The sequence below is a fragment of the Athene cunicularia genome, assembly GCF_003259725.1.
Source record: "Athene cunicularia isolate RWA chromosome 18 unlocalized genomic scaffold, athCun1 chr18_part1, whole genome shotgun sequence".
NCBI lineage: Eukaryota > Metazoa > Chordata > Aves > Strigiformes > Strigidae > Athene > Athene cunicularia.
Window position 1 is genome coordinate 6,421,233 of NW_020799123.1, and position 16,520 is coordinate 6,437,752.

Sequence of the window (16,520 nt, forward strand, 5' to 3'; positions counted from 1 at the left end):
GCCGGTGGGGCGCGGGGCGGCGGGCTTCCTGCCCTGCGGACCCTGTGGCTTGTTACCGGTCGCTGGGAATAAACGCGTGTTGAGATGGTGGACTCTGCATTTCGGTATACAACAGGGCTCTGGTGTTTCAACCCTTCGCACTGGAAGGGAGCTAAGCTTTTCTCACTCGATAGTTAATTACTCAAAAAATGTTCATGTGTGTATATTTTTCCCAGCTCAGTTTCCATACTGCTGACCTTCCAGGTTCTCCAGAGTTAACCGTGGCTGCTCAGCGTGGATAAACCCCGAGCTGCTGCTGCCCAGGCTGGGCTCTGCTGGCCGGCCAGCCCTGGGCCCAGCTGCTCTCGGGGTCTCTCGGGGGTGGGTGCTCCCTGTGGTCAAATACGAGATGTGCAGATGGTAAAGGATGGCTGTGGAAGAGTGCAGGGATGGCTGGGGTGGTAGGAAGAGACGCTGGAGGGCATAAAGGTTTAGCTAGTTTCAGTTCTAATCACAGAATCATAGAATAGTTAGGGCTGGAAGGGACCTTGAGGATCATCCAGTGCCAACCCCCTGCCATGGGCAGGGACACTTTCCGCTAGCCCAGGTTGCTCAGAGCCCGTCCAACCTGGCCTTGAACCCTGCCAGGGAGGAAGCAGAAGGGATCGCAACTCATGGGCTAAAGAAGAGCAATGGAAAGAGATTTTTTGCCTTTTATAAAGGCAAAAGGATTAGAAGCCGAGGAAAAAGGTAAAAAGAGGGCACAATGCATGCACAGTAAGATAAATTACCTATGGAAAAAAAATGAAGTGATGCTAAGAAGTGAATTTAAAACAGCAGCAGGTAACTCCACCCTGGTTGTACAGTGCCCTGGTCTAAGCACAAAGCTGAGCAATCACATGATTCTGAACTAGCCCAGTCCAATGAAACCACTGGGACTGTAAGTGCTGCAAGTGGATTCAGCTGTGGTTCATGTTGTGCAAATATATAAGGTAAAGGTACGTAAACATCATAAACTGGGGGGGGTGGACTCTGCAGAAATTTGTGTTGCTTTTACTGAAGCAATTAAATGCATGGAGGTTCTTCTGCAGATCAGCTGGCAAAGAGGCTGTGAGCAGACGTCTTTTGTATTATTTCAAATGCAGTTAATTTCTCATATAAAGCAAATTGAACATGCACTGATTGGCCAAATATGTGGCATCAGTGACAAGCATGTTGGTCTGATAATCTCTCCTACCACATAGCTGAGTGTAGTAAAATACCTGACCATGACCACATTAAAGGGAAGAATGAGCAAAGAAGCTACACTGAATGCAGTAATGCAAAAAACATTGCAGTGGTGTGGGAAGACAGAGAACGTGAAGGTGTTTATTTCTACCTGGTATAAAAGTTTAAGCCAGGTCTGTGCTAGCAACTTCAGCTCATCATAATTATCAGCTGAAGTTGATGTGTATATATTTATATTTGTGTATATATATATCTGTATATGTATGTATATATTTTGTATATATATGAAAATGATTAGCAAAGGTGCCACAAACTGCCTTTATATTAGGATGTTTTGCTAGTGTATTAACAAATCTCTCTTAATGTACACCTTTGTAAGTGGTAAGTGTTGACATACTTTAAAGCCACATCTGTCATTACACAGAAAGTGAATGACTAATGTGAGAAAAGAGAAGAGAAAGTAAAGCCAGAGGAGCTAGTCAATACAAAGAGAAGTTATTAAGGATACTGGGGATGACTAATAAGGGGTGAAAAACAGTATTTAAAGAGGAAAAATACGATTACTTCCGTTTGCAAGTACTACATTTGTGGTCAGTCAGTATAATTTTGCATTCACAGAAGCAGTAGGAACTTTGTCCCCCAGAGTGGTTTCACGACCAGTGGTGTTTAGAAAAGGCTGGTGGCTGTGCTGGCTGAGTTTCAGGTGATGCATCTCCAGGTCACATTATTCAGTGTGTGGCAAGAAGAAACCGGGAGGAGAGGAACCTGTACTTGTCTTCCTGGGAACTGCCAGCTGTGCTTCTCCTAGACTTTGTCTTGCATTTAGTTTAATCAAAGCTGGTTAAGAGATGTGAGAAACATTTTACATTTAATTTGGTGTGTTGGAGCTGCCTCCTGGAGGAGAGTTTGGTAACATCCCCCGGTTTTGCAGTCCTTGGAGGTGTTCTGCAGGAGTGGCAGACCATGCTAGTGCTGATTACATGACCTGCTTTGTTACCGAGCCGTGTGCTTGTTGTCTTTGTGCTGACTTACTGCCGGGAGTTTGTCCTGATCATCCAGAGAGATCACTTGGCAGTAGACAGAGTTGGCTGTTTACTCACCCAGTACTGACTATATTGTTTAATCATCTGAATGCTTCAAGCACTTGCTGTTTGCCAGATTAGTTAGCACAAAATGGACTAGTCTAGCTGGGGTATTTATTCACAGCTCCAGGGGCTAGTCTAGTGACATTGATAGCATGCCAAAGTTAGAATTCAGTGAATTTTCATTTCTAGTAGTTAGTTTCTTCTCTTGCCGTCACTAGGCAGGTCTGCAAACAGCATGCCAAACTCTTAGTTTAAGTGATTTTGCACTTCTGATGTGTGTTAGAGCATGTAAGTTTACCATGACCTTTCTCTGGGTTTTTATTAAACTTTTCCAAGAATAACGTTGGCAGAGTATCTACGAGTACCTAAGGATCACGATCTTGCAGTATTTCAGTGTGAACTTCCTGACAAACGTTTCATTGCAGTAAGGAAAGGTGCTTGTTGCAAAAATGCTTACGTTGCAAGGTTAATGATACTTTAAATGATAAAGGGAGCATGAAGGGGTAAGAGGGGACTAGAGGAGGGAGAGACATTTATTTCTGGTCAATTTGTGTTGCTCTGCTAGTTCTCAGAGGTTTATTACCGGGCTGAAGTATTAGTGTTTGTTCATAATTAAAGCCAGGGTTATTTTACTGTCTGTAGGTGTTAAAAAAAAATGCTTCGGGAGGGCTGTGGTTGCTTTGTGTAATGGGACGACCTTAAACTAATGAAAGGAACTTTTATTGCTTTATTTTTCTTCTGGGCCTCAAGATTCTTAAGGTCTGAGTATTACTGCTCTTGTACTATAGCTCTGAGGGGGAGTATTTATTATACTGTAGCATGCTCAGTATGCACGGGCCCTTCAGTTAAACTTTACAAAGCTCCTGCTCAAGGCAGCTTGGGTTTTAGGTTGAAAAGAGAGGTAGGAGAGGAAAGCTGTAGAACAGGAGAGGAGGACATTAGTTTTCTCTATTATGGGAGCTCCGACATCTTATTTACCTGTGAAAAAAACAGCCTAAAATGTTACCTGTTCTCTCTCCAAAATTTGTTTCCAACCTGTGGGTTGTGGATTAATGCTAAAGGATCGGAGGAAAGTAACCAGGGGAGACAACCCTGTTTTCAGGCATCTTAAATTCTGTAAGGCTGCTGGAAAGTTTTTAGTCAACAGGTTGAGAAATGTTAAAATAATGGATTTGTGAATTCATTGGAGGTTTTTTCCCAATAACATCTCTCTGCCTCTGCAAGTAAGTCCCAGTGACCCTGGTGTTGAGCTTGGGAGTATCAAAAAGCACTTCTGTAATGCACTCTCCTACCTTTCTGTCCTATCTTGCACTGCTGTGGACAGCTGAGAAATAGTCGAAACTGATTTCTTTGCCATGGTGTAGGAGGAGCTGATGTCTGCATGTCACCTTCAGTTGGTGAGTACCCTTTATTTTTCCCTCCCTTGCATCTTGCAAGCATGGATTAGACTATCTATTTCCCTGCTTATGAGCCAGCCAGGGCTAAAGCATTGCAGATAGAGCAGTTGGCTACATCCAGGAGATGCATTCTATTGCTCCTTCAACTAACCTTTGTTTTCCTGTGATAAATTTTGATGTCTTGTAGATTAAACCATATCTTGTCTGTTTTGCTGAGGACATTTTTAGCAGTGGGCGGATTTGAGACAATATGACCCCGTATTTCTGGAAGAAAACAGAAAGGGAATGTAGAAAGGTGGACAGAGTTAAAAATTTAAGAATTACGCACAGAAGAAAAGGGAATCTGTTCAGCTGCTTAACTGTTTTATTTGTAATAGCTAGAAGAGGTTTGGGACTTGAACCCTTTTCATTGTTGGGGGTTTTTTTGAGACTGGGAAAGCTCCATCATTCTCCTAGGAATGTACAGCAGTCATTGTTACAGTAAGCTGAGAAGCACCAGTCTGTTTACTTTGTAGTTATGGACATGTAACCGTTACACAAGTTAATAAACACGTGTGATGAGAGATTAGATACATATATGTGTCTAACTAGTCATTTAAGTATACGTTTGATCAGGAAATGCAAAGGCTGCTGGTTCAGTAATTCTAGAGCAGTACTGAAGAAGATACTGAGCTGTGGGAGCACCTTCCATCTGAAGGACAGATACCTCTTCCACTGTAAAAGCCAGCTGTGAAGTCATTATCGTCTCTGAAGACCTTAGAGTCAGTTTTCCAATGGTTTCCTCCAGTGTGGGTTTTCTGGTTGGTTTGTTTATTTTGTCTGGGGAGCCCACAGCTCTAACAAAACCACAGTTTTCATTACTAGGAATTTGATATAACAGTTCTCAAGATAAACACTGTAGCTGAGTTGAATGCTGTTACTTCTTCCATTTCACTCCCAGTTTATGCTTTCATCTTTCTGGTGGTTCTAATGTGTTGAGTAATCTTCATCTGTAGTGCTTTATGAGCTGTTATCTGCTTCTGTCAGATCAGGAATGATGCAGAATCTAAACAGTTTGCAACTCGAGCTGATGCCTAGGGAGGCTAGAGGCCAATGCAGCTGTCATCTTAGTACTTACAAGTGTAACTGCCAGGAGCGTAGCAAGAAAAGCTACTTACAGTCAAGGCTGTATGGATATGAAAGTCAGTAACACTGACTTTTCTCAGTATACTTTTCCGCACAGATTTCTTTGTAAGTTATGCCTGTGCTTATAAGAAATCTAAGCTATACTTGTGCAAACTTCTCTATAATGAGAATGGTAGTGGTAATTAAGTCTGAGAATCTAAGACTAAATTAATTTACACAAGGGGGAACTATGATGGCTTTGAATTTGGACCTATATAAGGCTGAATGCTTATGTCTAGTAACACTTTTCCTGCCCCCCCCATTGGATCCCAGTTAATGCTGTGTATTTACAGAAGCCATGAATCCTGTTTTATGATATATCAAAAAGTACTTGAGATATTACTAGTTTTACAAAGCAGGCACTCTTTAAGGTTTGAGTGGTTTTTTCTTTTTGATGCTTTGAAGTTGAATCTTTGAGGCTTTGAAAATGCCCTTGGCATGAAGAACTCATATATATATCTCATAGGAGAAAATATCTGATCTTATTAGAGGCTTGGTTGAGTTCTGCAACCTATGCAGCAGCCTCCATATAATATTTAGAGATGTGGAAAATAATAACATGCTTCCTGTGGAAAGTGTTTGTCTTGCCACCCCCAACATGGGAAGCAACCGGGAAACTTCACCTAAGTCTGCACCAAAATTGCACATTCAGACGAGGCAATAACGCTCCTTTGTGAAAGAACTACCCTTGTGCATAGCCATTAATATGTACTGCCCAGTGCTACCTTCTGAAACGTGCATCCGAAAGTCCAGTGGCTTCTTAAAGGCACTGACTTAAACCAATTGAACTGACACAGCTTTTGTCTCAGCGCTGGTTACCATGGCCGTTATCCCATGGTTTGCTTTACGAGTGCGCAGTTCTCTTTGTCCCTCGGCTCTTTGGCTGGTGCTGGGTCTGGGGCTCAGCCTCTGGTCTGGATCACTCGCTTGGAGTCTGACACAGCCCCATGGAGTGGAAGTGCAGGGCAGAAGGATGACGACAGTTGTGGGAAGCAGACGGTTGTTTTCTCATCTGCCATCAGTGCTGGGCCTTGAGTAGCTTTGTACAGGCCGCATAATCGTTTGTGTTCCTCTTTTTTTTTTTCTTCTTTTCTTTCTTTTCATATGCTTGTGATGTACACAACAGCTGGAGGGGACTGACTTTCAGACTGTGGTTCAGTTGGCATTTCATTGTATTCATATCTGGAGGCATTATCCAAAGGTACTTTTGAAGCCTCTTTCAATTTGGTTTTTTTTTCCAGAGCACAGAAACTGAACCCCATGAATAATGCAGCTGATATTAGAAAGAAACTGGAGTTGTAGAAGACATAGTGGAAATCACTAGTTATGTCTACCAGCAGACCTGAAAGAGAAGCCATAGCTTAGTCAAAGAGAAGATGCATACTAAAGGTAACTGGGTGACATTTAAATAAATGTTAAACCTAAATCAGTCAGCATACTGCCATATACAAAAGATAAGCTCTCGAGATTCTAGGGGTTTTTTGGGTTTTTTTGTGGTCACCACTTAGATGATGTTTCTGCTTCTGTATCAAGTATTTCTCAATACACAGAGAAATCAGGAAAGAAAGAAAATTTTAAGTGAATAATTTAACACTAATGTTAGAAGTGGAAAGGTGATACTCAGGTCAAATATATGATGGCTTCTATAGGCTGCTTATTTATATGGAAATATTGGAATAATGTTTATTTCCTTGTGTTCTTCAGTAGAGATTGGTGATGTTTCTTTTCATGATACACTTTTCTTTAGTAGATTTTAGGACTACAAATAGAAATGCTACTGCTTTTACTGTACTTTGTTTTGCCCATCTGCCACTCCTATCAGACATGTCCAAGAAAAGGCCTTTTTTGACATTTGAGAAAAGTGACTGACACAGTAATGCCAGGGAATACCATGAAATATGGTGCAGGGTATCATCCCATTCTCAGAACAGACATTTTCCTGCTGAATAGCACACAATTCATTGTCTGGAGAAGAGAACTAAAGCCTGAATTGAGGATTCATGCTCAGGTTCACATTTCTTGTTTGTTAGTCTTTTGGATTTGCTGCTGTACTGCAGGAGCAGGTGCATCTTGGACAGGTCTCTTAGTGGCATTTGGAGTGAACTGTGAAATCAGTGAATAATTTATTGGATTTGGGGTCATAACTAGCTCGTTTCTTGACTCCAGAGAAAAATTAATACACTCCAGAACAGCAGCTTTCACTATAAGGCTCTTGAATAATGTAGGACTGGTAATAATTCTGATCGCAGTTAGTTTGTTTAATGGGATGTTCACAGTGCCTTGAGACTTCATAGATAAAACAATGTAAACTGGGAAAGCAGCGGAAGAGTTCACAGACAGCCAGATCCTTCCACAGTAATTCCTCTCTATGTCTTGCCACTCACTGGAAAAAAGCTCTCACCTAGTAGAACTGCCTGCCAAGTGGGTAACTTTTTCACTGTCTGCTGTTGCTGCAGTGACACTTGGGCAGCTGCAGAAATGACCCACCTTCAGCTGCAAGAAGGGGCTGAACGTTCCTTTCCGACTCTCCCTTTGATATTGCTCCCTTTGCATAACTCACCTGCCTACGTGGGTTTGGAAACTCCCTAATTTCTCTTCTTTATGCTCCCGAACACTTGTCACCAGTGCTGAACAACCAATTTTTCCCCAGCCTGCTTTAACAGCCTCTCACCTGTGAGAGGGGGCCCGATGAGGAGGGTGATACTCTCCAGGATCGTGAAGAGCCCTAGAGCACTCGAGAACCTGTCCATCTCCACCACGTCCATCAGCACCTGGAAGGTGAGTGCCCCGATGCCACTCATGGCTATACTGAGGATGACGCAGTAGACGATGAGCACACTGAACTCGGCTGAAGTGACACAAATGAAATTGCTCAGCCCGCAGAGGAGCACAGCCAGGCTGAACAGGTAGATGCGTCTCCCTGTGAAGACTCTGTGTCCTGAGAGGAGCCCTGTCAAAGGGCGTATGAAGATGTTGATGAACCCGATAATGGAGATGAGGAGGGCTGCCCTGCGTTCCTCCACCCCATTCTGGATGGCATAAGGCACAAGGTAGACATGGGGTAATGCAAACCCCATCATCATCCAGGTCACTCCAATAGTGTAAATCTGGTAACCTTTGTTTTGACAGAAGATGTCAAAAGCCAGGTACTTCTGCAGCATCTGGAAGCATGCAGTCCTTCTGGTTTGCTGCTGGAGCTTGGGGTGGGGAGAAGATGCTCCATTGGACAGCTGTGCCTCTTCTGCTCTTCTCCCTGGCTCCTCTCCAAGCTTGGGTGACTGTAGTGGTGACCCTGATGCAAGCTGAACTGGTCTCATGATGGCTCCACAAACACAACAGTTCAATAGTATTCCTCCAAAGATAAGAAAAGTGTTTCTCCAGCCCATCTCATCCAGCAAGTATTGAGAAAGCAGCGGCCACAGCGTGAAACCAAGAGAGACACCGGTGGATGCCATGGCATTGGCCAGCGTTCGCCACCGTACAAAGTAGTAGCCCAGCGCAGTCACTCCTGCCTGGAAGCTGAAGCATGATCCCAGACCTAAAGGTAAGATATAAAAGAGAACGTGACAGTGTGTGGTCCCTCTGTGTTGTCTTGAAGGGTGAAAAGAACCCAAACTCACGGTGTACACACAGCTGACTTCATCTGCCACTGAACCATTTCCTCACCTGCCAGGCTGCACAACCCCCAGTGATAAATACTCAGAAACCCCACACAAGGGATGAAGAAGGATGTTGTGTGTAAACTACTTGTGTTCTTGGGTATGCTAAATATACCGATCTAAGCTGACATTTGTCTGGGGCACACTGCCATTCCTAAAATTGTTATGGAATTGTTCATTAAAAACTTGGGTTTTATACTGCCTGCAACAAGCAGTGCTGTTTTCCTGACACTTCCATCAGGGCTCAGGGAGTTACTTGTTTTTCTCTCTATGCAGTGGATACAGCTTAGCTTACAAGATCCAACAGGTTTGGTCCCAAAGTAACCTGGCTGAAGAAATTAATTTCTCTGTGTTAGAAAAAGCTGATTTGAACATCAGTCACATAGGAGAAATATTTGGAAAGGAAAAGTTCCCGTCTGTTACTTCTGTTCAAAACCAACACGTTCTTTTGTTAGAAAAAAGATATCTCCACATTTCCCCAGATTGGGAGTGGTGAAATACAAGCCCAGGGAATTTGGGAAGGACATTGTCCCAACAAATTATGTTCCAAGATTGGAAAAAACCCTCCCTTCTTCAAAGACAAAAGGCTGAAAAGTTACTAAAAAGAACAGACATCGTTGCTCTCCATTTTGCCCTCTGGAGACCTGTAGCTTTTTCCAGAGAAGCACTTTCCAGTGAGCTTGGCTGGATGAGGTATGTGTTAAAGGGGTGTGAAGGGTAAGTCTAGCTGCTATGCGATTCCTGCTGTGCTGTGGGGCTTTTGATTTATCCTATGTCACAGATGAATGGAAAATGTGAGCACTTAGTCGGGACTCACCATTTCCCGTCTCTCAAGTCAAGCACAGCAGCTGGGTTTTCCTGCTGTTCTTTGGTACTTACCAGTAATGAGGCCAGCTGTTAAGTAGAGCTGGCTGATGGACTTGCAGAAGGAGCTGGACACCATGCCCACTCCACTGAGCAGGCCTCCCAGCATCACAGCAAACCTGCAGCCAAATCGCTTCACCAAGATGCTGCAGAGGGGCCCTGGAAGCAAAGAAACAAAAGGGAGGCAGTTAGAGAGGTAAAAAATAATTTGGAACTGCTGAACTGCTGCAATTATCAAATGGTTCAGACTAGAGACCCCGAGCATTATCCCAGCAGCATAATACAGTAGGGGAGCCAGGAAGAGAAAATATATCCCCTGATCCTCCCAAGTGCATGTTCAACTTGTTAGCTGAGGGGAAGGCTCATGTGATCTGCTTGGATTTTGGCCATCGAGTGGGATTTCTAAGCTTCCCTGTGATGGATTTCAGTTAAAACTCTTGGAAATGGAATGGAAGAAGCACCTTCAAGTATAATTTCATTTTCACATGATATAAATTCTGGGAATGATTTAAAAAAGGAGAGGACTTAGATTTCTGTGACTCCGAGTAAGAGATGCTAAGCAGGGTGATACTTCTGTTTGCATATTTCCACTCTCATTTCACTGTTTTTCAGATGTTCTGCTATAAAATCTCCTAAATTGCCCTTGGTGTCCTGCTACCTTGGTGGAACTCCATGCAAGAGAAGGCAGATTGACTCTGAACTAGATCAAGAATGGAAGAAAAGCAGACATCGTTGAGGAGGATTAATTGAAAACTACTGGAGAAGTATATTCATGTCTGCATGGGAATCAATTTAAACTTTAGGCAGTAGCATCCAAGCTGCAGCTTGTGGAGTCTTGCATCTGTCCTGCAAGTCATCTTCCCCAGGAAAATCACATGTTATTGTCAGCACAGCTCTTTGCACATGCCTGTCCTGGCATACCCGGGCAGGGGTGGGTAGGTTTAACCGTGTCCACTTCCAAGAGGACAGAAGCCTGGGAGCAGACTGTGCACATCCTGGCTCCCACTCCTACTCCGGCACAAACACCTCAGAGGAAGGAGCGAGACCCAGGTGGTTCTGATGGGTCAGAGCCCGCCTCTGCCCTTCTTGGGCAGAAACTTGCATTTTATTGTGTACCTACATTGCTGGCAGGCTTTACTAGGAAGGAGTTCTCTTACTTCATCAGAAAAAGCAATGAACAAATAGGCGTGGAGGTGTGTGTTTAAGGTCAGTTAATTTTTAAAATTTCATAGACTTTTGATGAATTCCATGAGATTGTGGTAAATTACCAGTTTGTTAATGTCATTTAGCACCCTTCATCTTGGGGTAGGAAAAGATTAGTCAGACCTGCCGACCATCAGTAGGAAATATGCTTCTCTGCATGATTTGGCAGAAGAGGATCTGCAGGTAGTTTCTTTTCCTGTTCCTTTGAGGATCCTCAAAGTTTTCAAGGTTTTATTATTTTTTTTTCCCTCTTCTGAACACTTACTGTCATACAAGCAAATGCAAAATGACTATAAGCTCCAGAATTAGGAGTCCATCAGTGTAGAGAAAATAACCTGTAGCATATTTGTGACCTAAATCAACATCTGGTTTGAAATAAAATCCACGTAGTCAAGTGAACAGTGGAACATTATTAAAATTAGGAGTGCAGCTGTCTGTATTTTGATCTGCTTGGGAGATTTTCACCTCAGACTTCAAATGGCCTTTGCAAAAGTGTTCAGCTAACTGGTGACTGGATTATTTTTCCTCCTGCTGATGACATTAAGGATGGTGCTGCTGTTTAACCAACCCAAGCAGCCAGAAGTCAGAAATTGAACACTCCAAAATAATGAGATTGTCTCTAAAAATCATAAGGGTTTTTCATTATTTGTTCCTGTTAACTTGCTTTCTAGGTTTCAAACATTATTTCTCACTTGCCTGGGGCTTTTGTGCTTTCCTTCACAAAAATCAACAAAAGTGCTGCATTTGTATGAGTGCAAGTCCAGAGAGTTACATGCGCATGAATATGTGAAAGCAGGACCCTGTAAGGCTCTGAACTCCCCTTTTGGAGCCAGCCATAGAATCCTGAGGTGTCTCAAATGATCCTTTTAATAAAATAGTCGTTAATAGCTTTTACCTGGGAACATAGCATGAGTAATAAGATATGTTTGGCTTAACTAAGTTGTGAGCTATTGTTTTCACTGTGCCCTTCCCTGTTCCTTTCCATAGCTCTGCTGAGCTGAGGTCAGCAATCCTGCATGGGACCTTCTCACTGCACTTGACCGCTCAGAATGGGCTGCTCTGTCCGTTCCCTTCCTGTTTTGTTTTTTTTTTTTTTTCAACAAATAATTTTTTTCCCCCTTCAATTCCTTTGAATTAAGAAGAAAAAATAGAAGCACCTTTAAGAGACGCTGGTGACATAGCAGAATGCAATTTTGGACAAGGTTTAAGTGCCAAGATGATGAAACTGGAGAACTTTAATCAAACGGAGCCCAGCCCACCACAGAGGAGGTCAGAAGTCGCAGCAAAAGCCGTATGTGATTGGCGGGAGACAGTCTTTTATCTCTGTTTTTTTGATGTTTTTTCTTCCTGGTTTACAGTTGTGTTACTCCTGCCTTATGCTATTGGGGGAAAAGGACAAACACTCTTCTACTGTAACGACCAGCAATAGGAGACATTAACTGGCAAGCAAAGTAACAGCTCTCTTGTAATTCACTGGCTATGCCCTGACAGATTCTGTTAGTGAGTATAATTAACATGAGGCTATTCTTTCCTTGTCTAATTTGTAACTTTTGGATCTGTTTATTGATTGTCCTTTATGTTACCTTTTACTGTGGTTCCAGCCTCCTACCAAACAATTACTTCATTAAAGAAGATAGGATAGTTGATACTTTATTGCAGATACTGCCAGACTTGTCCTTCCTGGACATGTTGGGACTGAGCTGCTTCTGTGACCATTTCCCAGAGCCAGCAGGTCCCATTTGGCTCCTTCCCACTAACTGCAGCAGGGCCACAGGGGATGGTAGGCAGCACTGGGAATGCCCAGCAGTTTCCAGATCCCAAGCCCCAAGGACACTGCTCTATTTCTGCTGATCTTCAGTGATAATTACTCCCCTCGTCGCTTTCCCTGAAGTCTCTTTCCATCCTCACCTTGCAATTCTGGACCCAACTGCTTCTGCGAAGGTGCAAACTCTCGCTCCCATGTCAGGTGGCTGTCAGCCAGGTCCTACACAGGAGAGACTGAACCTGCCACAGCCTTCACGTTAGCATGACTCAGGGCTCTGCTTTTTTTTTTTTTTTTTTTTTTTTGTCACCTTTCACCAGTATAGGAAGTGGGCAGGTATGAACTCAGGGAGCAGCTCAGATACGTGGATACCACTGGATATTTTGCTTCTTTTGCCTAGGTGGGGTTTGGGGAGCCTATTTATCAGATAAGCATGGAGGGGTCAGCAGTGACACAAACTGCTCATTGGGAAGTCCTCAAGCTACTGTGGATTTGTTTTTCTCTTCTATGCAGAAATACCCATCTGGGGACCCTGTCCTGTGCAGCTCCCACATTTTCTTTGGGGGGAAAAAAGAGTGATTCACTCCACTATCTGCAAAGCACAGCCCTCCTTCCATTCCTCTTCACCTGGAGGGTGCTGCCTGACCCACATTCTGCATTAATCCAGCCATGCTCACATCCACCCTGATGCCTGCTTAGGTGTGCATTTTATGCCACCACCCAAAGAGTTGCTTTTAATACTCTGCCTCAACTAGCAGCCTGGAGGAGCTTTACTTTTGGCATCTTTTCAGCCATGAAGAACACAGTTGTCATGTGGCACATAGGAGATGTGCTCTCGTGGACAGAAGATGAATCAAGAAAGCACCCAAGTTCCAGTGCTACCTGATGGCTTATTCAAAGAGCTGCTATGGGAAATAATCAAGTTCTTGCTGGTCTGGAGAAGCTGGACTGAGAAAGGGATTCACCTCCTTTGACCAAGGGTCTTGGTTGTCTCTTAGGGTGACAAAAGGGAGCTTGGTATCTGTGGACACTTACCTTTGGACTGTGTGATCAAAGGGGCTGGGAGATTCTGTGCACTGCCAACCAGCCAGTCTGCTCAGACTTCCCAGTCCCTTCCACCATCCGCCTTAATGAAATGTTAAAAGTGCCCTCGTTGCAGCCCCTCATCAGCCACACAGCCGCAGGAGGTGGTGGAGGGCTTCCCTGCAGCCATTACTTACCGCCTCCATGCAGCACGGCCACCATGATGGATGGGAACCATGACGTCTCGCTATTGCTGGCCTGGAACTCGTGCTGGAGGTCCTTGAAGAAGACACCGATGCAGGAGGGGAAGCCCAGTGTCAGCCCCTGCAGCAGCACTGCGGCGAGCAGGACCATCCATGCCCATCCCCGGTCCTGGGGCTTGGCAGCTTTGCATGCTGCTGCTCCTCCTTGGGACATGATGGCTTCTTTCTCCTCCTAAGCAAGGCTGCTGAGGAAGGGAGTGCAGCTACCATGCAACCCTCAGCCCAGCAAACAGACCTACAGAGAAGAGCTGATGGTATTCCCAAGGCTCAGAGCCACCAGTGTGTCCCACACCTTTTGCAGCTGACACTCTAGACTTCTTGCTCTGCATTTCTTCAAGCACCTCCCTTCCTTCTCACTACAGGATCCTGGCAGCAGATTGCTTGAGAAACAACTGCCTTCCCCTTTTATATTTCACAAGACTGTGACCACAGGCAGGTACAGAATAGGACCACACCTCCTCTGAGGTATGAATTGGCCTTACCTAGTTCCCGCCCTTATTTTCCCTTTCACCTGCTTTCATCATACGGAGTCCCCTTGCTGGCAATTGCTAAGGTCACTTAGCCCTCGGTCTGAGAAGAGAAGGAAAAACTCTCCAAATGCCAAGAAAAATAGAAACGTGTAAAGCTTGCATGTCGCAGCAGAGCTCAGTGTGAACCTTGCATGAAAGCTGCACCTACCTACAAAGTGCTAGTGGTGAAAAAACATTTTTAAAGCCGTTAATTAGTTATGATCCAGGGATTGCAGATAGGCTTTTGCTCTACCTCTGTTTAGATCTAGAGCTTCTTCTAAGAGATCCCAGTTTTGATTTCTTTGGACTGGCAGCACCAAACATAGAGCAATAGCATTCCTCATCCTCTACACGTGAATAAACACTCATTAAAAAATATCTTTGGCAGCTGAATGAGCTCCGAAAAAGTGCCCATAAGGTCACCGCACAGTGCAATATTTGTTTAACACTCAAATACTGCTAAAACCGTAAATAGTCCCTAAAACCAATAGTCCCCAAAACAATACCTACATTTGAGTTTTGTGTACAGCTTTAAAATTGAATATTAGTTTGATCTCACTCACTATTTAAAATTTGCCATGGCGGCACACTCAGAAAGTTACTTTCATACCTCAGGCTGAGACTGGAATTGGTCAAACGCAGGGTAGCGGGCGCGTGGCTGCATGCGCGGCGCGGGTGGCTCGTCCCCTGTGTGCGCAGCCCAGTCAGCTCATGGCCCACGGTTAGATGCTTCTGCTTCAGTAGCGACTAAAAGCTTTGATGGAGTCTTTTGCAATATTAACCTAGGCATCACTTCTGTAAACAGGGCTCTTATGGTGGCTGGCTCACAGCCAAAAAAAAAAAAAAAAAAAAAAGGCCAGGAGCAGAGGGGGCCCGTGGGAAGGGGCTCTGAGATGCAAATCACGGTGGTGGTGCTCAGCACACTTTAATCCTTTGTCCACTTTAGCTGGGTGCAGATAATGCAACTAATTCAAGTGCTTGTCTCTCTGGTGTGAATTAGCTGGATGACAGCCTAAAACCTCTCCCCGGCAACAGCAAACCTGCAAAAAAAGGCAGAAGCACAGCTCCTCTCTGTTCCTAGCTGCCCTGTCCAACTCTTGAGTTTGTCCAGCAGATTTCTGGCTCCACGCACAGCTGTCTGCGCGCCTGCTCCCTGGGGAGGACTCTGCAGTGGGGCTGCAGACCCATGGCTCCTGTCCACCTCCTGCCCCTGGCTCAGGACACCTTTTCCCCAGGCAGCCCGACTTGCACAGTCGCTGCAAGGACCCTGGAGATGCGCTGCCAAGCACTGCGTGGCCTCCTCGTTGCCTTCTGCCTGCATAAAGGTAAAGGAACAAGTTTGTTCCAGCGCTGGCTTAGCTGGCTGTGCCACACCGAGCAACAGCAGCACCATAAAACCTTGGTTTAACACTTCCCAGGGTACCCAGATAGGATGGAAGGTGCAAACGTGGAGGGCTAGTGTGTGTTTTCGTGCTCCTATGGGCTTGATGTTCTCAGGCAACCTGCTACTGGTGTAGGCGATGAATGTGAAAGAGCAGGGACATCTGTGAAACACAGGCAGATTTTCACGTGCACATGATCATTTGTGCTAATAGCATTGGGAACAGGATTGAAGTTCACAGCAGTAGCCACACCTGGGTGCCTACTGCAAACAGTGTGCTTTTGTTGGGAGCAGATGAACTGGTGCAAAGGTGCTTCCAGCCCGTGCAGTGACTGGGGATGCACAGGTGCCCTGCATGGGACAAGGAGGAGCACAGTGCCCGTTTCAATCTTTCTTTCTGGCCACTCTCTGCCAGTCACTGACTGCCCCAGTGAACTGATTCTCATTCAGATCTGAATGTTTCTTCTTCCTCCAGTGACTCCCAAGACACCAGTATTCAAGGCTTCTTGGATTTTCCTATCTGTGATGGAGTAGCCCTAGTAGTAGTTGTTTCTGGCAGCAGATCAGGAGTGCTCACACAGTGATTCTCCCTTCTTTGTCTATACCTCAGTTTCCCTCAGCTGTGATGGGGCACAGACAGCTGCTGGGATAAGAGCACCTGGCAGGATTGCTGGCTGCTCCCTGCAAGGGCAGGCAGCCCTTTATGCTGAGAAACACAGGGGCCTGGGGTATTTGTGTACCTCACAGCCTAGGAAGGGGTTTATATTTAGCCTGCAGATGATGATGATGATATCTTTATATTGTCCTCAGTAAGAACTTGCAGCTGGGGGGTACTTCTGTGGGGAGAAGAGCTTCTCACTTCTCCCCTGCAGCTGCTCAGGAGGGAGACCCGGCAGCAGGGTCCAGTGGGGAAGTCAGGAGTGTGCCTGGGGGAGGGCAAAAACCGCTGCCCCCAGCGATGGGGTTTGGAGGGGTGTTCGATGCCTGAGGCTGGGGAGCAGGGA

General features: G+C 44.9%; 1 protein-coding gene and 1 long non-coding RNA gene across 2 annotated transcripts; one reads left to right on the forward strand and one right to left on the reverse strand.

Annotated features, from left to right (window-relative positions):
- Positions 1 to 4,107: 4,107 nt before the first annotated feature.
- SLC16A5 (solute carrier family 16 member 5) lies at positions 4,108 to 13,780 on the reverse strand. The gene is made up of 4 exons (XM_026860947.1): positions 13,561 to 13,780; positions 9,391 to 9,534; positions 7,524 to 8,390; positions 4,108 to 6,194 (listed from the first exon to the last, which is right to left on the reverse strand). The coding sequence occupies exons 1-4, from the start codon at positions 13,778 to 13,780 to the stop codon at positions 5,953 to 5,955; spliced, it is 1,473 nt and encodes a 490-aa protein (XP_026716748.1). The 3' UTR covers positions 4,108 to 5,952.
- LOC113486745 lies at positions 8,294 to 11,732 on the forward strand. The gene is made up of 2 exons (XR_003399650.1): positions 8,294 to 8,396; positions 9,988 to 11,732. It is a non-coding gene; the product is annotated as an uncharacterized LOC113486745 (long non-coding RNA).
- Positions 13,781 to 16,520: the final 2,740 nt, after the last annotated feature.